Source organism: Didymosphaeria variabile, assembly GCF_027946475.1.
Source record: "Didymosphaeria variabile strain IMI 356815 chromosome Unknown scaffold_7, whole genome shotgun sequence".
Lineage (NCBI taxonomy): Eukaryota > Fungi > Ascomycota > Dothideomycetes > Pleosporales > Didymosphaeriaceae > Didymosphaeria > Didymosphaeria variabile.
Genome location: NW_026611626.1, coordinates 2,190,002 through 2,215,339, shown reverse-complemented (window position 1 = coordinate 2,215,339; position 25,338 = coordinate 2,190,002). Strand labels below are relative to the sequence as shown.

Sequence of the window (25,338 nt, the reverse complement as noted above, 5' to 3'; positions counted from 1 at the left end):
CATCCACTTTCGAGCGGCTACTTTTAGCTGACATGCATTGTTCAAGCCCAGCTGTAGTTCCGGGCCCCGTAATATGGAGGTGTCCGTATGAAAGCTTCTGTTTGAGTGAAGAACGTACAGGCGTGATAGGTGCCAGTGACAACATCGCCTTCGTGCATCTTCTCAATCGCCCCATCGGCCAATCGAGAATGACAGTCTTGCTGTTATCTCGATTCAAGTTGAGATAAAAGCCATGGGAACATTTTGCGTTGCGCAAAGAATTTGGGACGATCTCCTACACGTGGTTACCGCGTGGCGTTATCAGGCGCCCAATGGGTTGACTGGTGGCCTGTCTATCTTTAGACTGGACCTGCAGCTGGCACCAAAACAGCAAGGCTTCAGTCATATCCCTGAATATGGTCCAGCGCTATAACGGACCAAACGTAGCAAACGTAGCGTCTCTATAGCCTCTCTCGTATCGTGTTTGCCTCGAAAGCAAGCTAGCTTACGTTTAAATTCAGCACCCAGATCACAGCGTCATACCAGCATCTATTGTAAATCTTTCAAGCGCTATTACAATAAAGTTTAATCCAAGCTTATTAACCTGAGCCGTACCGGGCAACCGTCACGAAGCACGAACTCTAGGCCGGCTCTGCATACTTGTCAAGCTTTTCCACAATCACTCCAATATCCTTCCAAATCCTTCTTCTGTTCTGCAGACCCTTCAAGTCCTTCCAGTTCCTCGTGATTTCAACATAAACTTTATACCAATTCGTCTTCGATGCAGGCAGTCCTATTACCATCTTCTCCAACGCATCAGTGCGTCCCTTGGCCAGGAAATCATCAGTACTCTGCGAAAGGACTGTTTGCACGTCCGCCTCCCAAGCATCGAGAATCTCGGGTAACTCTGTTTTGATGATATCTCTTGTCTTATCGAGCCATGCTCCCATTTTATCCGCTCTCTTTTCGTGTTGAACAACGTCTTCCCAGGTGCTAGTAGCCCAGATGAATGGGAGGTCATCGCTCCACACCTCCCATAGATAGGGCATCTCTTTCAGTAATAGGTCACGCCAGAGTAAGATAGGCAATTGATGGAACGTTCGCGAAGCGAGACGTAATTGTGCAATGTCTGACGAAGCGAGGTAGGATACTGTCTGCAGGCGTAGTTCTAGCGGAAGGCTGCTGAACACGTCTCCACTCCATTCTTGAACCGGTATGTCAAATGCCCCATTTCGCGGGTCAAAGTTGTTATCCCCCTCGATTGCAGCTTGCAAGATGGGCGTGAGGCGCGGGATTAATAGAGGGTTTGCAGCGAGATATTCGCAGCCGTCTCGATGTGCCCACCACTGTTCGGAGCTTTGTCGGACATTAGGGTCGCTTGAAACTAGGTCGACATCCTCATTGGATTCAAACATCCAGTTCCCGAGGGCTTCGAGATTAACGTACCCAAATCGCTTTCGAGACAAGCGGGAGAAGATGTCGAAGCAGGCGGTGTGGAAAGGAACGGCGGTGTCTCTGTCGCTAAGGTCCTGTTGCTGCTTAGCAATCCCATCTCACTGACCGGAAACAAAGGATGTGAGGAAGTTGTTGACCATACCCAGCTGTCTACATTTGCGTCGCGTATTCCATGGCGGGAAGGTACAAATTCTTCGCCGCCGCAGTCCCTTGAGCGTACGTGTCCACAGAGACCGGACAAACAGAACTGGCCTCCTCTTTCGAAGTCTTGATCGTCCGGCACTGCTTCTTCGGCGCCTAAGTGAGCTTTACTAAGAAGACACTGAGCTGTGTTACAGCCCCTCATTTCTTCGGCTGTGATGAATTTGCCGTTATAGCCTGCTCCTCGGAAGCACTTGTGCGTTGGTGGCAGACCAGCCTTTTCAGGTTCAGTCGTGTACAATGACAGATCCGCAGCGTCGAAAAGGGTATATGTATCGTCTTCCGGATCAGAGTCGACATCCATGTGATCGTCCTCGTCCCCAACTGCCATTTCATCGTCGGAGTCGAACTCAAGTGGCTCTTCTCCGTCCGGCTCTTCATAATGATAGTCGTCGTCGTCTTCCCCATCAAGCATCTTCTCGACATCTGCGTTGAGTGCATGTCCTTCGATTCTATCCACATCTTCACGCTCATTGTCGTTCTCAGGCGCTTCACCACCAAGTTGTTCCTCCTCTTCCTCGCCGGGAGGGTCCTCATCCACACACTCGTCTAGCTTTCTTCCAGTCCCAAGCTGGCAGCCCACTAGCTTAGCGTCGCCCGTACACTGCCAGCCCATCCATGCCGGCTCAGAGCGCAGACGCCGGCGTCCAATGTTGAATGTGACGCCGCAGAGGCGGCAAGCGACTTCTGAATAACCCATAACTGGTTCTTGCGTTGGAGATTGATGAAGAATCAAGATGGAGATTTCAACGGAAATATGTCGCGAGATGTATGTTGTCGTGGGCTAGCCAGATGGAAGCACTAGTGTAGGCTGCAATCGTCTTTGATTGGCTAGAACATTAGCAGTGTCAGGCTGCCACCGCTGGAAATGTCACTCGGCATTCACTTTCCGCTGGCACGAAACGTTAGCGGTGGAGCGCCCTGGAGTGAATAGATCAATGTGTATGACATTTAAGCAGAAAGAGTTTATCACATGTTGAGTTTCTGAGCACCAATACGTACACGAGTCTGGATATACCATATGCAACGGCCTCCGCATGATGAGATTATTTCGCAAATCAAAAGACAGAAAGCAGAACACCCCAAAAGTTCTTTTCATATCGCCGTCTCAAGCAAAGTTCACGTCCATTCCCGCGACAACTTCCAGCGCATCTTGCTTCGCTACACGTGCACTCCCATCAACAACGCCAACCTGCCTCCTGCTCTCCACTAATGCCTTGATCAGCGCGATTGCGACGTCTCGTCCCACTGCCAGCTTTTCGTCGCTGCCGCTCAGATCGGGCACGTGCATGAATGCCACCGGCCGCTCATCTTCCTTCTTCTCAAAATAATGCGCAAGGCTATTGTAGTAGATGAACCCACACATGAAATTTCCCGCATCAGGACTGATCCTCACATCCGGCGCAGCTCCGAGCAAGAGGCCCGCCTCGAGATGGGGATGGCCAAGACCCTCTCTCCACCGCACGAGCACATCGGCAGTGTCGAAACTCGTGTGCAGGACGGGCGGAAAGATGTCTTTTGGGAACCGCGCTTCGGCATCCTCATCTAGGAATCTCTGGCCGTCCACATCGGGGATCTTGCCGTAGCCTCGGCCATGGGAGCCTTGCTCGAGCGTGTAGAAGGTCCGGCCCGCGGCGAGGCCGATGTGCAATATGATGTCGGGCGCGGGGTGCTGATGACTACCGGGTGGGAGGAGATGCGGAACTAGGTCGACGACCTTGTGGTAGGCTACGCGAGTTGGTTCGTGATGGACGTGGATGTGAATTGGAGTCGGGTTAGTTGGTGATGCTGGAATCAAGGCGGGGAGGGTGGAGGCTATCTCCCAGCTTGAGTTCTTGGGGAATTTGTCTAGGAACGGCTGAGGTGGTCAGAAACCTTTCCAAACGATAAACATGCACAGCGTAAACAGCAAGGTTGGTAAGGTGGTGGGAGTAACCTCGACCTTGTCCAGTGCTAGCTCTTGAGTGTTCGACAACAACGACATGGACCAAAGAAGACGGTCTGCAAAGTTCTAGACGGCTTGAAAACGAACTGAAACATAGCACAGCAGATTCGGGGGGTGGCGCACCCCAAAGCCAGTGACCAGCACCGTAACAGGTTCCTCGCCTGCGACTGGAAGCGGCTGCCTCGCGGTGGAGGCCCAAGCTCGTGGCATCACACGATGTTTGGAAGCGTGACTATCAGCGGACAATGTGTATCTAGCGGAACAATCAGCCACACCTCGCAGATCATGAAGACAGCGTTGCCGGGGGGAGGTAGTTGAGACACTCGCACGATGACGTCGCTGCGCGTGCCGAGAGACTCGGGATACTGTGCCGCCCACTCAGAGGCGAAGACGCCGGCAACGCTGAGACGGATGTGGTACTTACGTTGCGATGCGACAACAGGGTAGAAGATGCAACGATGCTGCTCAGTGTTTCATATTGCGAGGGCAAGACAAGAAGAAGAGGAGTTCTCGCGGGCACAGTAGGTGTAGGTGCAGGTCGGCTGCATGTAGCCAATAGCGCAACGGCGAAAGCGGTATAATTCCTCGTGACGTCTTCGCCTGATGTCAACTTCCACCCCTCCTCGCAATAGAACTCTCCCGCCGAACCATAAAGAGCTCATAGTGACAGTTGCACGGCTGATACTACTCTCCGAGCTTATTTCAACTCTTCTCGAAGCTCGCATCAGCACGCCAGTAGTTCCCCGCGGCAGCTACTGCATGATGACGATGCCGTCGGAACGCGCCCCTCCACGGCACTACATCCCGGGTGTTTACCATGGTCAACAACAACCTCCGAAGCGCGTCTTGTCATCGCTACAGTCCCTACAGTCAGACTCATCATGGCTACTTCTAAGTCCTTCAATATCGCCATCATTGGCGGCGGCATATCCGGCCTCACGCTCGCAATCGGGCTCCTCCAACACAACATCTCCATTACCATCTACGAAGCTGCCCCTCATTGTACCATCACACCACCTCGCCAATGCACCCGCAACTGACAGCTTGCAGTTGGCGAAATCGGCGCTGGCGTCGCCTTCGGTCCCAATGCCGTCCTCGCAATGAAAAAGATATCCCCCACCATCACTGCCGCCTTCGACAAGTGCAAGACCGTCAATCAAGGCCCCAGCAAAGCAAACAGCTGGTTCACCATCCGCGTCGGCGACGCGCGGAAAGCCGACGCGGACGGCTTCGTCAAGCCCGGAGTCAAAGTTGGCGACGCGTGGTACGACGTAGAATTGGATACAGACCGGGGCAACGGCGGCGTGTACCGTGCGCATTTCCTTGACGAGTTGGTCAAGGCTATACCGGATGGCGTCGCGCAGTTCGGCAAGAAACTCAAGCACCTGAAAATTGTAGACGACGGGTCGCGAGACGTGATATGCACGTTTGAGGATGGCACACACGCTCGGCACAATGCTGTCATCGGGTGCGATGGGATCAAGGCAACGACAAGGCGGTGGTTGCTCGGTGAGGATGACCCGGCGGCAAAGGCAGTGTTTTCTGGAAAATACGCATATAGGGGGCTCATCCCGAGCGAGGAGGCGACCGAGATGTTGGGTGAGGAGGTCGCACAGAATAGCTCGTTCTTCTTCGGATACCATGGACATCTTCTTACGTTCCCTATCGAGCAGGGCAAGACGATGAATGGTGCGTTGTCACTTGGCGGGAATTCGGCTCTCTACTAACACTGGCAGTTGTTGCGTTTGCCTCGTGCAAAGAGTGGAAGCACGACCAATGGGTGATCCGCACGTCCAAAGAAGACATGAATGCCGACTTCGCCGAATGGGGACCGCACGTACAGAAGATCGTTCACGCGATGCAGAAACCGGACATATGGGCGCTCTTCTACCACCTACCTTGCGATACATATTACAAGGGCCGGGTGTGTCTGCTTGGCGATGCAGCTCACGCGTCAACGCCGCACCAAGGCGCTGGTGCCGGAGCATGTATCGAGGATTCTCTCTTCATGTCAGAATTGCTGAAGGAAGTCGAGAAGAAGGAGGATATCGAAAGGGCATTCAAGGCGTTCGATGAGGTCCGAAGACCGCGAACGCAAAAGATCGTAAAGACGAGCGAAGAGGCTGGCAGGCTTTATGAGTTCGAGCTATTAGGAGATGATCTTGACAAAATTGAGCAGAACCAGACAAAGAGACAAAGATGGATCTGGGATTATGACGTAGATGAGGAACTCGCCAGGGCGAAGAGTATATATCACAGCTCAAGCGCTCAAGCATAATGCGCACAGATGCTGCCTCAAATTTACCGGATCTCGAGTCCGCCTAATCAATAACATCATCTCTGAGCTCGAATATGGCCTTCAAGACATCATCGGACTTCGCCGAGACAGCATTGTGGTACATTGCGTTCGTCACGTACGTCTTGCACCCCTTGATCGTCCTCGCCGTCTCCGTACTAAGCTCGAAGTCCACATACATATCATCAAGGTACGTCGCGGCGTACACAGGCACCTCGTTCTTCTTCAGCTGCTCCACATCATACAGCTGCGGCCACTCTTCTCTGGCAAGCAGCTCCCCAACCGTCTTGAGCTTCTTCAGTTCGGGGTACGTGTCGAACATGAAAGGGTAGATCATTTCGCCGGTGAAGTATATAGGTTTGGAGGGGTCATTGACGGTGGTCGTGTGATGGAAGGCGGGGTACTTTGAGAGGAGGCGCTGGGCGGACCAGTTGGAGGCGACCCCTGAAGAGTAGCAGGCTTCGTGGAGGAGGGCGTAGATGACGTTTGTATCCCATGGCTGGGTGCGCTCGATATGGAGGACGGTTGGGCGTGTGAGGTGGCCAAAGAGAGTGAGATCGTTGTCTGCGCGTAGAACGTGCTCATGGACACGGTCGAAGCCGCCTAAATCACGTTAGGGATCTACGATGTTGTGGAGAGGGGAAGAGGGATGTACCGTGCGCCCCGAAGTTGATACCCAGCTGGAGGAAGCGAGCCGCACTTAGATGCCCTTCACCACCCTGTACCCGTACGGTCTCATCACCAAACCGGCTCAGAAATTTGACAATCCGTCGTACTCTCTCCACATCCTCGGGATACTTGGCGTAATACTGCTCATTCCTCTTCTCAACCCTCGGATAGATCCTGTCATACACCTGATCCGGCCCACTGGTCAGCGGAGGCAGCCCTCCAAACACAAACGCTTCCTTTACCCCCTCAGGATAGAAACTCAAATATGTCACGCTGCAGAATCCGCCAAAGCTCTGTCCCATTATACTCCACTTCTTCTTCTCCTCGGGATAGTCAGCAGTCAACGCCTTCCGAATAGCTTCCGCATCCTTGACAATACTGTCGGCCTTGAAGTGCTTCATGTACTCAGCCTGCACCTTCTCGTCGCCCCTCAATTGCAGTGAGGACTGCGAAATTGCAGTCGATAGCCCGGTGCCGCGCTGGTCCATGGACAGTATTTGGTAGCCTTTGTCTAGGAGGAAGGAAGACCATTTGCTGTCTTGGGGCGGTGCGCATTCACAGCCGGGCCCACCTTGGAGGTAGAGGAGCCATGGGAGTTGCGATTTTGCGGGGTCTTCTGGGGTGGAGGGGTCTGCCGGTTTGGACAGTTTGCGGGCTGAGCGGGCGAAGAGCTGGATTGTTCCTAAGGAGGGGTTGGAGTGATCACGGGGGACTTGGAAGAAGTGCTCTGTTATGCGGAGCTTTCCTGGCACGAGATGGCTCCGTTGCTCGAGGATTTTGGCGGCTTGGATCATGTTGCCTCCTGAATGTACTGAGCCGAAATATGGGTCCTTCAGCCTTCTTGTTCACTTTTCTGGGATTTACGAGAATATTAGTCCCAGCCACGTGGTCTGTGTTTGTTTTCGCTGTGATCGTAAACAGTGAACGTAGAGGTAGAGGTAGTGGCGTGCTGACAGTTGGGTAACAGCTTTATCGATAAGGGGAGGGGCTCCCTATCACGACGCGGCAAGCGCTCCCAAAGATTAGCGGGGAAGCCAAACTCGTCAAATGACAATCCTGGCGTGAACGACGGCAGAACCTAAAGCTCGATCGCACACTCGTAAGACCAAACTGTATTTCTTCACCACAAGCAGGTCCTGCCCTCACAGTGAGTAAAGGCTAGATAAGCCCTAATTTCGAGCTGCAGGAATCGATCCACGTGTGGCGAGGTCGAGGCGTGTCCACAATTTGATCGAATACTCCTTTTTCGGAAACTATTTAGGCCAACATATTATGGCAAAAGACAAGAAGAAGAAATCGGGTGACAAGGTCGCCGCGAAAGCAGCAAAAGCAGCAAAGCAAGAGAAGAAAGCCGGCAAGAAAGACAAGAAGCAAACAACCAAGAACAAGGATGTAGACTCAGATGCCGAATCGGTAGATCTCGATGAAGTCCTTGCACAGTATGCAAAAGAGCAGGAACAGTATCTCGCCATCACTGAAGTGCCGTGCGACCCACCATCAGCGAGAACTTCAAGTTTGATAATAGGCAACCCGGCAAACGAGAATGAGCTTTTTCTGTACGGCGGCGAATACTACAACGGTGCCACAGTCAACTTCTACAGCGATCTATTCGTGTATAATATCAAGAAAGATCTTTGGAACAAGGTCACCTCGCCGAATTCGCCTCTTCCGCGTTCTGGACATGCCTGGTGCAGAGCCGCGAACACGAAAGACATATATTTGTTCGGTGGCGAATTCAGCTCTCCAAAACAGGGAACGTTTTACCATTACAACGATTTCTGGAGATTGGACCCGCAAAGCCGCGAGTGGACGCGTATCGAGATTAAGGGCAAGGCTCAGAATCCGCCAGCTAGGAGCGGGCATCGTATGGTGGGATTCAAACAGTACATCATCCTGTTTGGTGGTTTCCAGGACACGTCTGCTACCACAAAGTATCTCAATGATATTTGGATATACGATTGTATTAACTTTGCCTGGCACACACCGAAGCTGCAGTCGGCACGCGCTGTTCCCGATGCGCGTTCGAGCTTTACGTTGCTTCCACACGATCAGGGAGCTGTGCTTTACGGAGGTTACTCTCGCGTTAGGACAGAGGCTAAAAGCAAGCAACAGCAACAAGTCAAAGGCAAGAAGCAACAAAGTGTTGGCGGAGGTGCGCGCATGGTCTTGAAGCCCAAAGTGCATGAAGACACTTGGTTCATACGCATTATCCCTCCCCCAGCGGATCAGCCCTCGACCACGCTACCAACCATATCCTGGGAACGCCGCAAACGCCCCGCGAATACACCAAACCCGTCTCGTGCAGGCGCGACAATGGCCTTCCACAAAGGCCGTGGCATCATGTTTGGTGGTGTTCACGATGTCGAGGAGAGCGAGGAAGGCATTGACTCTGAGTTTTTCAACCAACTCTTCGTATGGAACATCGACCGCAATCGTTACATGCCTCTCAACCTGCGTCGTCCGAAAGCAAATGCGAACAAGAAAGCCGCACAACAAGCCAACGTCAGCCGTCGCGACCGTGCGCGAGCTGATGAAGAAGAGCTCCTCGCCAATCTCAAAGCTCTTGAAATGAAGGCGGGAGGCGTCGCAGCACCGACATCCGACGATGAAGAAGAGCCAAAAGAGAAGGAGCAGGAGGAAGAAGAAGAAGATACGCGCCCTGAGAAGCCGCGCCTCTACGAGTTCCCACATCCCCGTTTCAACGCTGCTCTAACCGTGCAGGGCGATACGCTCTACATCTACGGCGGCACTTTTGAGAAAGGCGACCGCGAATTCACATTCGACGAGCTCTGGTCACTCAATCTGAACCATCTAGACGGCGTGGTCGAGATCTTCAAGCGTGAGCTAGAAGACTGGCAGGGCAGCGAAGACGAAGCCGACTCGGAGGAAGACGAAGACGAAGACGACGACTACGACGAGGAATATGAGGATGAAGAAGACAAATCTGCCTCCGCCTCCACAGCTCCAACCAGCGTCACCGATTCGCCCGTCGCTGTTCCCACCAAGGACACGCCCGAAGAAGACATCGGCACCACGGAGGAGATCTCCGCGCTCACGGACACGTTGCCTCACCCGCGACCTTTTGAATCTCGCCGCGCGTTCTATGAGCGCACTTCTGAGGCCTGGCAGAATGTCATTCTGGACGAGATGAGCTATGGAGCCGCGGGCCAGACGAAGTCACCCAAGGAGATAAAGAAGGCGGCATTTGATCGCGCGGAAGAGAAATGGTGGGATTGCAGGGAGGAGATTCGCACCTTGGAGGATGAGCAGGAGGCTGCGGGTATCGGTGAGGTTGTCAGTCTGGCTGACAAAGAAGGTGGTGCAGGTGGTGGTGGTGTCGGGAGGAGGCGATAGAGTGTTACCAAAAGATGGGTTCAGATGAGACCTCGTGTCGTAGCCTAGCAAGTTTTCATTTTAGAGTCAAGTTTGTGGCCCATGGGCCACCGCGGCCGAAACTAAAACTATAATTGATTCTCGCACCAACATGAAAGACGACTATGCAGTATCAGGTCGCAGGTTTGAGTACGCACTATGGCGCGAGTTACCTTACGCTATGTGTTTATATGCGTATAGCTAGCCTCAAGCTCAACAGGTGATATTTCAGGAGTTGACGCTGAGAAGTGATCGCTACATTTCGAGACCTAACCAAACACATTTAAACAAGCTATTTAGAGGCCACAAAAATTTACTAAGCAGAATAGCAATCGAGCTCGTCAAGATCTCTCAAGACCATATGAAAACTCTGACTGGCTCGAATTAGTCCAGTATCACATGAAACACACTTGCCCTCCAACCATCTCCCCCTCCTCCCCAGCAACACCCTACAGCAAAGCCAAATATTGCATCGGCCGGGATAGAACCACGGTGCAGAACTCACTTGTATCCTATGCGCTAGTCATTTACAGTCGAAGGACAGATTGGTAGGTTCGTAAGGCGTACATCACCATTGTTAAGAACTTCTGGGAAGCGTCCATCGACAGCACATCGGTACCGCAACATAACTCTCTACCAAATATGCAGTATACTGCTACTTACTTCAACATCCTTCCAGTATTCATTCCGTTTGCTCATTTGATACCTACCCTTTGAAGCAGCAGAGGGAGCAACCATTTCAGCCTATCCCACATCTCCATACTTCGATCGAAACCCGCACGTAGCTATAGTCAACTCCAACCACTACTGGGCTTTCAAAGGGGACGGCAACAAATTTCCCTTCCGCGCAGCTCCCCGGTCCGGAAGTAGGCTGAACCGAACATATGGCCTCCATGCATTTTCTTTCGTTATGGAAATGTAGAGTTGTAGAGACTAGCAGGAAGTGGTCAAGCAACCGACAGCTGTAGAGACGAAATGCTACGTGCATAGCAGCATCCAAATGAAAGATCACAAATTGTTTGTCGGATTTGACAGTTCAAATTACATATCTAGCTGTCGCAAGGCTAGTGGCGGCACGAAGGCCCATGAGCCAGTATCTCAAATATGTCGCCTTCGAAACTGCAGTATTGGTCCATCCCTTACAGTTATGTACGCATCTTGCAGCTGGAACTGCGGAACCTCCTTTCCCCCGATCACGCGCCTGTGCCGCAAGCCTGCACCTTTGGCCCACTCCGATGCAAGCCGGAAATCAAATCGATGCACCGTTTTAGCCACAACAAGCATCAGCTCCTGCAGCGCAAAATTCGTGCCTGCACAGTTGTGTGGTCCAATTCCAAATGGGTGGAAGTTTGCCCTTATTCGCGAGACGTCTTCCGCGGAATTGGTGTCGTCCACAAGCCAGCGCTCCGGTCGGTAGACAGCCGCGTCGCCGTACACCTGGTCATTGAACCCGTCACACCAAGCCGCCGTTCCGACGATGGTGTTCTCTGGAAAATACTCGCCATCAATCTCTGTGCCACCGGGCAACACTTGCCTTGGAAGCTCGGACAGCCCGGCAGGCGACATTCGCATTGCCTCATCGATTGCGGCCCTTAGATACTTGCAAGACAATAATTTAGAGCCAGGCGCAATATCCTCTGCCATGCCGAAAGTGTTTGTTATCTCGTTTCGAAGGCTGTTCAGGGCCTGCGTGTAATGCGATAGGTAGAAGAATAGGCCCGATAGAGTGACCGAAGTACTGTCCGAACCAGCAATTACGAGAAGTCGACATTCGGCGACGAGCCGCTCATCTCTGAAAGCCGCTTCGCCTGTTTCGTTATCTTTCGCATTGTAGATGAAGTGGAACATATCCTGGCGCGCCTCGGCCGAAGATCTAGCGGTTATCTCCCGTGCGATTCGTTGCTCAATGCTGGAGTCAACGAAATCATCGAATACTACTATTTGCTTGGGTCGAATTGCTCTGAATAGGCGTGACAGTCCTCGCGGCCTCAAATATATCACAAGATGTAGGAAGGGTGACTTCGCGATGGCGTACAGTACTGTCGTTAGCCTGACTGCTGCACGCGGGATAGCCTTGAAAGAGTTCTCGCCCGGTTCCATGGTTCTGAACGACTTTCCATAGCAGATGTCACCCAAGATATCGAATACCAGGAAGTTTACACGGTCCGTGAAGTTGAAAGGAGGTGTCCAGTCGTCACCACTGTCGATAGTCAAAAGCTCATGCCACCGATCGATGTGCTGTTGCATGAAGTCTGCGGAGGCTCTGAGAGACTTATTCGTGAACGCCAGATCTAATAGTCTCCGACTTTTGTGATGGCTAGCATTATCCATATATGTGATCGTACTGTATTGGTTTTCCTCTCGCTTCAGAGCATCGTAGAAGTCGGCCCGCCGCACGTTCGCACGGCTGCCATATATGTCGCGATAGGCCGTGGGGCTGCGAAAGAGGACAGTGTCAGGTGCTACACGCACCTTGTCCCCATATTCTTTGAAGCAGTGCTCCAGCCATAGATGTCGGTCACCTTTCCAGGCATGCAACGTCGAGGGCCACGGCGACATTCGGCCAAAGAATGGTCCCGGAATATATGCAAGTGGGTGGATGTATCGATTGTAAATGTGATAGAACAGTAGCCGGCTGCAAAACAGTATGATCAGCAGGACCAGAAGGTCAGAGAATTTGAAGGTCAAATTGATGAAAGTCATGTTGTGATCAGGCCTGAACATTGCATGCGGAGTGCGTGGACGCTCCTTTTGTAACGCTCACATACCACGCGCTGCAGGCATCCGTATGTGGTTCGGTGGCCCTGGGCTTATTTATATTACATGCGGCGTGAACAGCGGCGCACAACCGAGGCTTGTCTTGATAAGCCCACTCATTGGGTTGACTTTCTCCACCAACACTCCCTCTCGATGGATCTCGTAGAAAAGAGTCAAGCTCTTCAACCCACCATATCTAGGCTTTTAGAGCTTAGCGGCGCCCCAGGGCTCTCACTGGGAGACTTGCACCGTGGTTCTACCATACATACTGCTCACTTCGGCTGCAGGAATGTGGACTATGCCGCTTCACCAGACGATGACAGTATCTGTCAGTATATACCAACCCAAAGTCGAGATGTGTAAATGCTTATGCGATGAACTAGATCACATCGCCTCGCTAGTAAAGCTTCTGACCGCAGCCTAGACGAACGAGTGGGTGTCAAGCATGCCCAGCGTCTGAGCGGTGAGCTGGAGCTCCTTATCCCAGAATCGTATGTCGCGGGGCACAGCTATTATCGTTTGCGCAAAGAATGTGCCACCTCCCACGGCACTGGAATAAGAGATCAGGAATATTTGACCAAAAGTTTACTATAGGAAGTGAAGTATTGGCCTATCTACTCTGGTACACTTATTTTGACAGTTTAGTACTCTATTTTAGGCTCTACCAGGCCCAAAAAGACGAGTTCAACAAAATATAGCCTATGATTCACCGCCTATAGTACATGTATTGGTTGATTCTTAATCTCTTATTCCAGCGCCGTGGGAGGTGGCATATTCTTTGCGCAAAGCACCGATAACATCATGCTCTCCGTAGCCTCTGATTTATTTCAATGTCCTCTGTGAGTCGTAGAATGAACAAGTTGCTATCAGATTCGGAGATTCCGGTTCGACCGCAATGTCCGGAATCGCCAAAGTATCTGACCTAGGCCATCGAACGCTGCGTGCAAGAGTGGACCTGGGTCCTCTTCGAATGTAGTACTTCTCACAGATGCGTTCTCGGTTCTCAGCGTCCTTGAAAAACCTCGAGCGCTTCTTGTCATCGGGCCGGACGACCAGGGCTGGTAGCATCCAAAGGATATTTGACGCCATCTTGAGCATCTTGCGGAAGTGTAAGAAGTTTTCTGCATGGGGGTTATGGAGTAGTGGTTTAGTCGAGCTGTCAGCAGCGGTGCTGAGGCCCTTGTCCGTGGTCATGCTCGGTAGTGTCATAACTTCATATCCATGCCACCACGCCACCTGCGCGTAAGGGCTGCGGTTCGAAAACGTTGCTGACATGCATGAGTTCTCCGTTCCGTACCTGGATACGACTACCTGTTCTATCACATACACGGTCGGGCTAACATCGATGATGTTTATATTTGGTGAGTGTGTGTGGCACAGCCTGCTCGACCTCCCAATGAGGCTAATCCAATTGTCTCATCTGCATGTGTGTTTGTGGCACAACTCTGGGTCCCTGGTCGAACGAGACCACCACATCCGTACCCGCAGGTAATCTCATATTCCTCGCTCTACACGACCACGTACCACCGAGACAACGGGTTCATGGCTCTCTTTGCGCCTCACTGCCGCAACCATGGTCAAAGACGTGATCATAGTAAGTCTGTTTACGTTCTCAAAGTCATACCTGATAATGACATAGACCGGCGGCTCGATGGCAGGGCTTCTAAATGGTGTCATGCTCAAGCACCACGGATACGAGGTGAAAATCCTAGAGCAGTTTTCCGGTTCCAGGGACGGCTACGTAATTTTACTATTTCGAGGTACAGGGGCTCTCCACACTCACGCTTCAGAGCCAAAAAGGATCGCGACAACACCATTCCAGACTCATCGATCGCAAAAACTCCAAAAAATGCATCGGCCGGGAATCAAACCCGGGGCTATGTTGGATGGTCTAGATTCAAAGATGTATAGGAAGGTTGCCAAAAAGAAAGATGAATGATGATATGCATCGGCCGGGCTGATTAATTGTTAGTGAATGCATTTTTAAGATAGGAATTGACCAGACTCACAATCGAACCCGGGGCTAGCCGATGTTGTGAATCAATTCAATGAACTGTTTCTGGCAACGGCTAATTTTACCACTAAACCACCGATGCTGAAAAGATGGAAGAAATCCCGAAACCCGCTCTGAACGAGCAGACGATAGTGATGAGAGTGGGACTCGAACCCACGCCACTTTCGTGACCAGGAAATGATGTTAAGAAGACCTTAACCTGGCGCCATAACCTTTGGAAGTTAGTACCAGAATTGTACAGATAGGCGATGAACGTACCAACTCGGCCATCTCACCCTATATGAGATCATGTGATTGATGAAGTTACTCAAATTTATACAATTAATATACCCGCAAACATATAAAACACTAGATACAGGTTGTGCTATGTACTCCGCACCGGTCCGCTGTGTTAGACTAGCTGGAAGATAGCTCTGCGCTAGCTACATTACTAGTGACCACCTCGCTAAGTTGACTATGGAAGAAGACTTTTTTCCTTCTGCCCCACTATGTGGGTACCCGCTTCCAACACGCGAGCATTTCTACTCCAGCATTTTTCAAGGCTTGAGTCATGTCTAGGTATGCGTTGATGGGGCTTTTGGCCGAGAAACGTGCAGTGTGCGCGGTAAAATATCTCCCTTACATATCTAGTCCATCTCCGGTACAAACCTCGACTTCCTATTCAAGTGTACCCACAGCATATCATTCGGACTCCGCTCCTATGTTGGGAGTATTGTAGGGAGTGTGGACTGACACGGAGTAGTAGAAGATTAAAGTCCACAGTGGCCGACACAGACAATTGAACTACTCAGCGCCGACTCATCCTAACATACCCTGTCGAGCTTGAGGCTGGCTAGTTCTACGTATATGATTATATAGCGTAAGGTAACTTACGCTATAGTGCGTGTTCAAAGCTACGACCTGATACTGTATGGACGTTTCTCATGTTGGTGCGAGAATCGTTTCAGGTTTCAGTGTCGCCCACTGTGATGTAAGCGACGTTGCTGATGCTATCCGGACACTGTCTCATCAACTCACAATGGCCTTGTCCACATGATGTAGTCCCTCCATAGACTAGACGAACAGAATGAGAATGGTGTATTTACTTTCCCTTTTGAAAACAACATTTGAGTTGCGACATTTTATACGAGACTGTATGATTTCATTGACTCGTGTACACGAAGAACTTAGATTGCGTATATACAGCCAAAACAAGCGAAGTATGACGCAAAAGCATAAAGAGCCGCCATCTGACATAAAATCAAATCGCACATCCCTCTGAGTAATGGATTAGAGAAAGACAGGATTCCAGTATACAGATACGCAAGACGACAAAAGAAAGGTGTCCCCCTAGTGTGTACAGTTGAAACAAAAGCACGTTATGTTAATACCGAGACTACGCTTCTTTCCTGATCAAGAAACCGTCGTTCTGAAGCGTCTGCATGATACCATTTGGGTCGTACTTTTTAGCGGTCTTCTTGATGAAGTCGAAGTTCTTCTTGCCGTAACTGCTCAGGACCTTTGAATGAGCGTTGGCATTGTTGGCATAGATGTAAGGTAAGAGGACGCCCTCGTTCTTGGCTTTCTTTGTGACAGCAGTAGTCCATTGGTCAACTGCCTTTTGTGCGAGTGCGTACTGGTTCACATCGGGGAATGTGACGTATACGTCGTGCCCTGGTACACTGTTAGCATCATCTGTTCATGCAGAAGCCATAATACTACACTCACAGAATTGAGGACCTTCGAATAGTCCCATTACGTTACCGCCATTGCGCGCTCGACCTGATCTGACTAGGCCGGATGTGAAGCCCTGGGGCGAAAACACTAACCTCATGCCAGGTTCCAGGATGCTTGCAGCGGCGAGGTATTCGTTGTATGCCTCAAGCGTTAGGTTCGCATCTGGTACCTTTTGTGCAACAGAGGTGCCGTAGTATCTGTATCAGAGTAAGCGAGAGCATTTGGGATAGGATTAATAGCGCAAACTTACGAGCCAGGGCTTGCACCGTTTGGCCCTTGTCCAGACGAGCCTTCGGCAGCGAACAGCAATTGGGCCACCGTGCCATTCGTTGGGGGGATGAAAGGCGTCATGACAGGGATCGAGCGGAAGGGTGCGAATTCCGGGGCGGAACTGACATGGCCGACGTGACCATAGAAGACCAGGGTGTGGTCCGGCGTCATCTCAAGCTGTATGCTGGCATCACCGGTGCCACCTTCGACCTCGTGAAGAAAGTCGACATATGCTTTCAAGATAGCTCTCGTCGAGTTCGGGGCATATAGGCTGACTTCGTAGTTTATGTCTACGATGTTCGAGGTCATGACTTCGAACTCCGTGATGATACCTTGGGGAGTGTCCCGTCAGCATTAAAGACTCAAAGTATACAAGCGGGAATCCCGTACCAAAGTTGCTCATGCCGCCTTTCAAACTCTTATACAAATCCGTGTTCTCGTCGATGGTTGCATTGACCAATTTACCACTTGGCAGAACGATCTATCAGGTCAGCTTTGTCCATAACAAAACAGGAGCTTGCCAAAACCTACTTCGTATCTAACAACCTGGTCCATCCCTAATCCTTGCTTGTCATTGAACAGAGAGATGCCACCTGTTTCACAAGCTGTCAGTAAGAGTGCCTGAGCAAAAGTCCTGAGGTCTCATACCGCCAAGAAGGAAGCCACCGACTCCAACTTGAGGCTCGCGATTTCCAATGATCTGCACATCAAAATCTTCAATCCATTTGTAGACAGACCTCCATTGTTGGCCTGTTCCGATAGTTGCATATTTCTTGTCGGCGCTCAGAACCTTCTTGTCAAGCTTTTCAAGTGCAACGATGACGCCATCGCTTCCGACAGCATTCCAACCGGGAATGTCCAGATTTCCTGCACTGCGGACGGCGAACTTGGTGTTTGTCGCTGTCAAGACACGCATGATCAGAGACACATCGTCGCTTGTTTTTGGCGTCACAAAACAAGCAGGATCCTTCCAGCATACCTCGGAGCTGTAAGATCGAGGTTAGTAACAAGGTTTGGTACAAAGCAATAGGTCAGCCTACTATGGAACTTCCACCAAGGGCTGGTAGTACTGTGATCCGCCTGTGAACGTTTCATTGCTTGGGAAGAGGAATTGTAAGACGCCGCACGTCTGACGTGCATTTCCCGAGCATGTGGTATTTCTCGACCAAGCAGAAGGTAGTCCAAATGAACCCAGGGATTTGGAACAGGCGTTATTGGACGCAGTAGGGTACGACCCTGTTGGACCTGCATATGCAGTACCAGCAATGGCTAGTGCCGACGCCCACGTGGTGATGGAAAACATGGCAGCTTTAATTGGAAAAGAGAGAGCAGATATTGGAACTAAGAATGCAGAGAAAAAAGATCGAGACGATCCAAAGTCCTTATGCTCTTCAGAAGGCCCCCAATCCATTGTCCGAGAGCCTTCAAAAGCCACATTGATCCATCGCCTGAGCCCTCAAACGCCGCACTGATCCATCGCCTGCGCCATGCCTTCGCATACTTCGCCGTACACGAGGTACCACGCGATGAAAGTGGTACAGTGACATTCCAAGAATAGCGTAAGCTTAGAACAAACCCTGGTAAGTGATCACACTTCTCGAAGTTTCAGCCCAAGTCGTGGTTCGGCCGGGTCCACGTGCGGCTGCCTGCGGTGTCTTGGACTATCTGTGGTACGGCTATCGGCCGAAAGCACCATGTTTGGTAACTGTCAAGCTAAAATGAACCTGGAAATCTGGAATAGAAGAATAAATTTCATATATCGAGCTGAACATGCATTTCGAAACATATTATCATTTAGACAGCATCATGGGTAACGAAACCAACACAGTCACTTTAAGGAAGCAACAGACCGGCTCTGTCCGCGTAATACCTAATCAAGAATCGAAACGAGATCTTCGCAAAGGAATTTGGCAGTTGGCTCGGTTGCACACAAAGGAAGCATGGCTGTGCTGGTACCCAGCTGGTCGGTTTAAATTTTTCCTCCACGTGGGCGTCGGCTGATGTATTGCAGTATGGGGATTATGTCTTTCAGCCGGCACACAAGATATCCGCCTTGGTATTCTACAGATGGCGCGGATACTCTTCGGTATCTGGAGCAGCGTGACAGTAACACACTGCGCTTTCTGCACCTGGGAGTAAGAGATGGCTCCCTAAGAACGCACGGAGTCTCAGCTGACCACTATTCCTAGTGATATCTGCGACGTCGAGTTCGATAAGCAGGTCGAGCGCTGTAAAGTACGCCCTCTACCAGCTGGTATGTTGACCGTCGGAGAAGCCTATGTTGCATTGCTAGCGTGGCTGCCGGTGGTATTCGGTGTGACATACCTTACCCTCGGAGAGGCCGGTGTATGGACCTTCGCTCCTGTGTGGGTTCTCAGTATGATATACCCTTTCATGAAGCGGATAACTTCTTTCCCACAAATCGTGCTTGGTGCCATCATTGGCGCGGCCGTGTTTCCGGGGTGGGCCTCTGTCACCGGCGATTTGACCACGCTCAGCCAAGGATTGCCCCTGTTTTTTGCTACGGCAAGCTGGGTTGTTTACTTTGATCTCTTCTATGCTGAACAAGTAAGTTATCATCACTAGCATTCGTCAATCTCTAATGAGCATTTACAATAGGATCGTCCGGACGACATCAAAGCCGGTGTCAAGTCCCTTGCAGTGTTGCTTGGAGAACATGTCCACTTCTTCCTAGCTTTCTTGGGTCTTCTCCAGATTGCCTTCTTCACCCTGACCGGATTGAGGGCGCAGATGTCGCCTGTCTTCTGGTTTCTTGGCTTGGGTGTTTGGGCAGTGAATGTAATCTGGCACGTGGCCTCGTTGGACCTCAACGACCGCAAATCGGGCGGGAAGATTTTCAAGGCAAACATCATGTTGGGGCTTTACATGACAGGAATTTCCGTGCTTGAGCTAGCTGTCTCAAGGCTCTCCATTTCGGACCTAGGGTATATTGGCGAGTCCCTGATCGGCATGCATGTGTCGTGAAAGAAGTGCCGGCGGAAATTCTTGCAAATTGAAAAAGTCATCCGTAGCAGTCTTGGAGAAGTCGTCATTTGGTCGAATTGGGTTTATCTTGCTCGCGTATGTAGATAGCAGTTTCTCGGCCGGTAGAGCGTGATCACGTGCGGCGCCCTCATAGAAGCCTGCCCAAACTACTATACACCCCCCATAGATAGATATTTTATTCATTACACGTACTCTGGTAGCAATTTATTTGGCGGTGTGATGTACAAGCTCTTGATGGAATGCACGTGGAAAAGCACCCAGTGGAGTTGACTGGTCCCCAGTCGCCAAAACTCCACGAGGAACAAAGTAGCCTTCAATATTTTTCGCGCCCATGACATAATCAGCTGATAGTGGCTGTGTCGTGAGCATTATTCAGACGTTGTGTTGACTGCCTTGGGGTGTCTGAGACGCAGCTGCTTTATGTGAGGATGCAAGCAGGTAACACGTGCAGCGTGTTACACAAAGGCTCTCGCCCGGCCGAGAGACAAGAAGGTGCGCTTTTCGTCCACAAGCAAGCGGTTCCAACTGCTGCGGCTCCCCGGAAGCTAGCAGATCCGTTTGCTTAGGAATGATCTCTGCTACTCTTTTATACCTTCGCGCCAACGAGAAAATAGGAACGCGACGAACCACGCAGGTATCTCGATCTACCGCTTTGGAACATGGCCGACACGAACCACGAGCTAAGCAGCACAAAGGAGCTGCACGAAAGACCCGCCGATGCACCCAGCGAGCATGCAAGCGAATCCGACATCGTGCACATCTCGCCATTTGCCCTTCTCTCGCTTATGGTGGGCATCAGCCTTGCTGCCTTTCTCGTTGCACTTGATCGTACTATCGTCGCCAATGCGATACCGTACATCACCAACGAGTTCAAATCGCCAGATGATGCAGGATGGTACGGGTCTGCGGCAAGTCTCGAATGTCGGCATTACTCTTGCTTCCAGCGCTAATCATTTGTACAGTATTTGCTAACAGCGTGCGCTTTTCAGCCTACATTCGGTCGCGTATTTGCGCATTTCGATGTCCGATGGTCGTTTCTTCTAGCACTGTTTGTTTTTGAGTTAGGCAGCCTGATATGCGGCGTAGCTCCCAACACAGATGTTCTGATCGTGGGACGAGCCATTGCAGGCATCGGTTGTGCAGGCGTGTTCGCCGGGTGTCTTGTCATTATCGCCGTGACAACGTCTTTGGCTGCCAGACCAGTATATATGGGCGCGATTGGATCAGTGTAAGGAAGCACTCCCATGCATGTCCCCCAATAGCTTAGCTGATATGTGCGTGTAGCTTCGGCATCGGGTCTGTGTGCGGACCACTGATCGGTGGCGCCTTGACCAGCAATGTCACCTGGCGTTGGTGTTTCTACATAAACCTGCCCGTCGGAGCACTGACGACGATCCTGCTTCTTCTATTCTTCCATCCTTCAAAGACGAATCGCGGGCAAGAGGGCAGCTTCGTAACGCGCATCCTACGGCTTGACCTGATTGGCAACCTCATCCTCACCGCCACGGTGGTGATGCTCCTGCTGGTCCTCCAATGGGGCGGTATTGAGTACCGCTGGGGCAGCTCAAGAATCATCGGTCTTCTCGTCGCATCAGGTGTTGGCTTCGTGTTGTTTGGGCTGTGGCAGCACAAGAAAGGCGCTGAAGCACTGACACCGCTCTCTATCATGGCTAATCGCGGTGTTGCCGCCAGCATTGGTGTCATGTTCTTCCTCAGCGGCGCGTTCCTCGTGCACAGCTACTATCTGCCATACTGGTTCCAAGCGGTACGTGGCCGCACGCCTGTCCAGTCCGGTGTCGATCTCACTCCCTATGTGGCCACAAGTTTTGTGTTCTCCATGATCGCCGGTATTGCCGTCAATAAGCTTGGCTACTTCACCCCTCCTACCATCATAGGCTGTGCAATAGGCTGTGTTGGTTGCGGGCTGCTGACAACGCTACATGTCGACACCAGTACTGCAACATGGGCTGGATATCAGGTTCTGACGTCTGCGGGCATGGGCATGGCAATGCAGCAGCCTATCATCGCGGTGCAAGCAATTCTCGAGCCCGACCTAATCTCTATCGGTAGCGCAATAGTGCTCTTCGCCCAGGGCCTATCTGGCGCCATATTTGTTTCCGTGGCCAACAATGTCCTGCGAAACGAGCTCGCGCAGAACCTGGTGAAATTGAGAATCCCCAACGTGAGCGGGATTCTGGCAGCGGGTGCGACGGACGTGCGCGAACTTGTCCCGCAGGCATTCAGGCTGCCGCTCATTGAAGCTTACAATGATGCATTATCGAAGGTTTTTATCATGGCCATCCCATTCTGTGGTATAGCTCTGCTGTTCGCTTTGGGTTTGCCGTGGGTCAGTGTGAAGAAGAAGCAAGCCGAGCGGGGAGGACAGGCAGTTGTGGCAATGGAAGGTTGAAACGTCACATATTCTGGGCTAATTAAGCGACGCTAGTTCTCAGATGGCGCTAGGGGTGGGCCAGATGCAACCTCACTTGCGCTCCCAGGGCCTCAAGGCAATGGGTAGTCTTGTATTATACGTCTCAATTAGGATCTTCTTCCTTAACACCTCATGCACAAGGCTCACTACCTAAGGTGACTGTTGTCCACGTGCTTTCTCCCAGCCATGCAAAATAGAAGAGCGGCGGTGCATGTACACCTGCCGCAGGATCCATGGATGATTTCACATTGTTGAGGGCAGCATAATAAGCCAAGAGCTTCTCACGCCACGATGTAATTCACAGGCAATGATTCTGCTTATCGCGGTGCGCTGTAAGTTTACGCTTGAAGTCTTGCCTGAGACCTCGTCGATTCGTCTCGGCCGAGCAGCCACTGAATGTTCAATCAGCCTCACGTCGGCCGGATGACTCGGCGTACAGCTTGAGGGCGCAAACTAGATGAAGATTGAAAAGGACTTGGTTACGATGGACTAGGTTCAATCATCAGACTCGTCAATCACTATGGGTCCGATCACAGAAGTACCGCAAGGCATCGACGTCCACCATCATTTCATTCCGGAATGCTATGCAAAAGGTATGCCGATAGACCGAGGGACGGGCGTTTCGCAGAGCTGATCAGTGCCTACAGCGCTCGCTGAGACTGGGGGCGATCCTTCGGGCTGGAAGCTCCCCGCGTGGTCTGTCGCGGCATCTAAGAGCCTCATGGAATCACATGGCATCCGCACCAGCATCCTCTCTGTGACGGCGCCCGGCTGCAGTATCCTCCAAGGTGCACCAGCGGCCGCGCTCGCACGTGCTGTCAACGAAGAGGCTGCGGCCATCCGTAAGGCCGACCCCGAATCGTTCGGCTTCTTCGCAGCACTACCGCCCGTAGAAGATGATGCGGACGCTGCAATTGCCGAGATCAAGCATGCGCTGGACGTTCTCGGTGCCGAAGGTGTAACATTGTATACGCGGTACGGACCGGGCGCCCGGTACCTGGGCCATGAGGTATTACGACCCGTGTGGGCGGCACTCAATGCACGCAAAGCCGTTGTATTCGTGCACCCTACACACTTAGCCGACACACGACTAGTCAACGCATCCCTGCCCCAGCCGATCATCGACTACCCGCACGAAACGACCCGTGCTGCCGTCGATATGATCACCGCCGGGGTGGTGCGAGCCTTTCCCGACGTCAGGATCATTTTACCACACGCCGGCGGCTCATTGCCGTATCTGGCGACTCGAGCTGCACATTTGATGGCTGATGCCGGCCTCACTCAGTTCAGTGCCGATGACTTCCTCCAAGATGCTAGGAGCTTCTACTTTGACACAGCGTTGTCCGGGAATGACTTTTCGCTGCCGTTGCTGCTGGACTTTGCTGCGCCCGGGCATGTTCTGTTTGGCTCTGATTTCCCATATGCGCCGACGCCGACTATCAACACGCACACGGTGGCTGGGGCGAAGGTACTGGCGGAAAGGAAGGGTAATAATGGGATGGACCTCACTGCCAACGCCTTGCAGTTGCTCCCGCAGCTCAGATCGAGATAATTTTAGTCTTCTGAGGAAGCGAATCGTTATAAATTCTATTAACAGAAGTCTGAGATGTCCCACGCCGTCAATTAGTATGCCTGTAGTGATAATACAATGTTGACGTCAATAGATCTTCAGCTACGTGAAATCACTACTTGTGAGCTCACTCCTCACTACATTCCGTCACTGTCTTCACACACCATTTCGATAGCCTAGCGTACCTCCTGAAAGTGGCATTAGGGAATACAGTCGTATCTACGGAAGTTCTCTTGATAGTGAATCTGTACACCTCCCTTGTCGTGCTTGTGCAATACCCTTTTCGTTTCAATGACTGCTTTAGCCCTCCGGATTTGCCACTAGAAACCTTGCTTCTATGATGAAACAACATGAATGTCTAAATCACCCTTCCAGAGTCTAGCCTAGCCGAGTGTCTACCGTCTATCCTTTTCACAATCATCCTCACTCACACTCACAGCCGTACAGGTCCAGCTAGTCCATCCAAAAACACCGCGTCCCTTCCGCAAGACTTCCCCGTCTCGCCCCTCCCCATCACATCCCTCACCTTCTCCTCCAATTTCCTAACAACCATAACGCGAAACTCCCCTTCCCCCTCCCCCTTCTCGATCCTCGCTCGAACCAACACGAGCACCCTCTCCAACCTCGCAAGCAGCATCTCAATCAGCGCAGAAATGATGCTCGCCCACTCCTTCTGCGAATCGACGGAATATGCTCCGACTGCTATGCGACGGGTGGAAAGGTCGTCGCTGACTAGCAACAGCGGGACATCTTCACTAGAAATGTCTGAATGTTGAGAGCGAGACGGAGAGTGAGCCGCGTTGTCGAGCCACGATCCGACCGCGAGACGCAGCCGCGAGAGAGATGTCACCAATTCGTCGCCGACAACCAGTGCTGTTACTGTCGCAGACGTAGATGTACTGCAGCGCTTGCATCGTAGCACTGCTTCGTACGTTGCAAGCGTCCTCTTGTAGGCTGCGAGGGTGTACTCGACGACTGAGGGCGCAATGATGTCGGCTAAGGCTGGGGTGTCTTCGAGCGCGGAGATGGCGGTCTTGATGCATTGGCAGCGGGGGGTGAGGATGTTGGACATCTGGGTGTGGGTGGTGAGCGACAATTCGGCTTTGGAAATCATGTCGAAGTCTGGGTTCGGGTGCCAGGAAGTGTATGAGGGGTCTGCAGGAGTTACTGCGGAGGTTATGGGAGAGAAGTATGTGTCAAGGTCGTAGGAGTCGGAGGGACTGGATAAGTCATGCGCGTTCACTGCTCAGAGTCAATGATATGTTTAGACTATGGCAACAAGGAAGATTTACTCAAAGAAGGCACGCCATCGCTCGTGTCGCTCCCCACGCTGAAATGATTGTTGGAAGACTCAAGCAGCATCAATTCGCTCTCTTCAATACTCAAGTCCGGACTGACCTCAAACAATGAGGTAAATTCGCTCATGGTCTGCTCTTCGACGGTGGATTGGAAATCTCCGTTGTCGCTTTCGTTTGCAGATGCGAGAGCGTGTATCGGACTTTCGAGAGACATATCGCTCACGCTTGCGGTCTCCCCACCAGTCCATGTATCCAATGTTTGGTCTTTACTCCTTGATTTCGGACTCCGGTTATCCTTCCTGTCTCTTGCTTCTCTAAAAGTGGCCGATTGTTTTCTCTTCGCGGGCAAAGTAGGTTTT

General features: G+C 51.6%; 11 protein-coding genes and 1 non-coding gene across 12 annotated transcripts; 5 read left to right on the top strand and 7 right to left on the bottom strand.

The window, feature by feature from the left end:
• Window positions 1-620: 620 nt before the first annotated feature.
• Window positions 621-2,335, bottom strand: N0V89_009865 (uncharacterized protein; the record flags this gene model as incomplete). Its single annotated transcript, XM_056218612.1, has 2 exons — window positions 621-1,508; window positions 1,577-2,335. 2 exons carry the CDS (start codon window positions 2,333-2,335, stop codon window positions 621-623), a joined length of 1,647 nt encoding a protein of 548 aa, XP_056067877.1.
• A 408-nt stretch (window positions 2,336-2,743) lies between these two features.
• Window positions 2,744-3,619, bottom strand: N0V89_009864 (uncharacterized protein; the record flags this gene model as incomplete). Its single annotated transcript, XM_056218611.1, has 2 exons — window positions 2,744-3,493; window positions 3,578-3,619. The coding sequence occupies 2 exons, from the start codon at window positions 3,617-3,619 to the stop codon at window positions 2,744-2,746; spliced, it is 792 nt and encodes a 263-aa protein (XP_056067876.1).
• An 842-nt stretch (window positions 3,620-4,461) lies between these two features.
• On the top strand, window positions 4,462-5,858 carry N0V89_009863 (uncharacterized protein; the record flags this gene model as incomplete). Its single annotated transcript, XM_056218610.1, has 3 exons — window positions 4,462-4,582; window positions 4,631-5,269; window positions 5,317-5,858. The coding sequence occupies 3 exons, from the start codon at window positions 4,462-4,464 to the stop codon at window positions 5,856-5,858; spliced, it is 1,302 nt and encodes a 433-aa protein (XP_056067875.1).
• A 43-nt stretch (window positions 5,859-5,901) lies between these two features.
• Window positions 5,902-7,339, bottom strand: N0V89_009862 (uncharacterized protein; the record flags this gene model as incomplete). The annotated part of the gene is made up of 2 exons (XM_056218609.1): window positions 5,902-6,479; window positions 6,532-7,339. The coding sequence occupies 2 exons, from the start codon at window positions 7,337-7,339 to the stop codon at window positions 5,902-5,904; spliced, it is 1,386 nt and encodes a 461-aa protein (XP_056067874.1).
• Window positions 7,340-7,817: 478 nt separating this feature from the next.
• On the top strand, window positions 7,818-9,899 carry KEL3 (Kelch repeat-containing protein 3; the record flags this gene model as incomplete). The annotated part of the gene is made up of 1 exon (XM_056218608.1): window positions 7,818-9,899. The coding sequence occupies one exon, from the start codon at window positions 7,818-7,820 to the stop codon at window positions 9,897-9,899; it is 2,082 nt and encodes a 693-aa protein (XP_056067873.1).
• A 1,116-nt stretch (window positions 9,900-11,015) lies between these two features.
• N0V89_009860 (uncharacterized protein) lies at window positions 11,016-12,476 on the bottom strand (the record flags this gene model as incomplete). Its single annotated transcript, XM_056218607.1, has 1 exon — window positions 11,016-12,476. One exon carries the CDS (start codon window positions 12,474-12,476, stop codon window positions 11,016-11,018), a length of 1,461 nt encoding a protein of 486 aa, XP_056067872.1.
• Window positions 12,477-14,820: 2,344 nt separating this feature from the next.
• N0V89_009859 lies at window positions 14,821-14,964 on the bottom strand. The gene has a single exon. It is a non-coding gene; the product is annotated as a tRNA-Leu (tRNA).
• A 1,099-nt stretch (window positions 14,965-16,063) lies between these two features.
• Window positions 16,064-17,590, bottom strand: N0V89_009858 (uncharacterized protein; the record flags this gene model as incomplete). Its single annotated transcript, XM_056218606.1, has 4 exons — window positions 16,064-16,341; window positions 16,396-16,601; window positions 16,655-17,006; window positions 17,323-17,590. 4 exons carry the CDS (start codon window positions 17,588-17,590, stop codon window positions 16,064-16,066), a joined length of 1,104 nt encoding a protein of 367 aa, XP_056067871.1.
• Window positions 17,591-18,480: 890 nt separating this feature from the next.
• On the top strand, window positions 18,481-19,659 carry N0V89_009857 (uncharacterized protein; the record flags this gene model as incomplete). Its single annotated transcript, XM_056218605.1, has 4 exons — window positions 18,481-18,637; window positions 18,686-18,809; window positions 18,864-19,242; window positions 19,294-19,659. The coding sequence occupies 4 exons, from the start codon at window positions 18,481-18,483 to the stop codon at window positions 19,657-19,659; spliced, it is 1,026 nt and encodes a 341-aa protein (XP_056067870.1).
• Window positions 19,660-20,339: 680 nt separating this feature from the next.
• Window positions 20,340-22,090, top strand: N0V89_009856 (uncharacterized protein; the record flags this gene model as incomplete). The annotated part of the gene is made up of 2 exons (XM_056218604.1): window positions 20,340-20,601; window positions 21,063-22,090. 2 exons carry the CDS (start codon window positions 20,340-20,342, stop codon window positions 22,088-22,090), a joined length of 1,290 nt encoding a protein of 429 aa, XP_056067869.1.
• A 541-nt stretch (window positions 22,091-22,631) lies between these two features.
• Window positions 22,632-23,663, top strand: N0V89_009855 (uncharacterized protein; the record flags this gene model as incomplete). The annotated part of the gene is made up of 2 exons (XM_056218603.1): window positions 22,632-22,704; window positions 22,759-23,663. The coding sequence occupies 2 exons, from the start codon at window positions 22,632-22,634 to the stop codon at window positions 23,661-23,663; spliced, it is 978 nt and encodes a 325-aa protein (XP_056067868.1).
• A 451-nt stretch (window positions 23,664-24,114) lies between these two features.
• On the bottom strand, window positions 24,115-24,991 carry N0V89_009854 (uncharacterized protein; the record flags this gene model as incomplete). The annotated part of the gene is made up of 2 exons (XM_056218602.1): window positions 24,115-24,901; window positions 24,987-24,991. The coding sequence occupies 2 exons, from the start codon at window positions 24,989-24,991 to the stop codon at window positions 24,115-24,117; spliced, it is 792 nt and encodes a 263-aa protein (XP_056067867.1).
• Window positions 24,992-25,338: the final 347 nt, after the last annotated feature.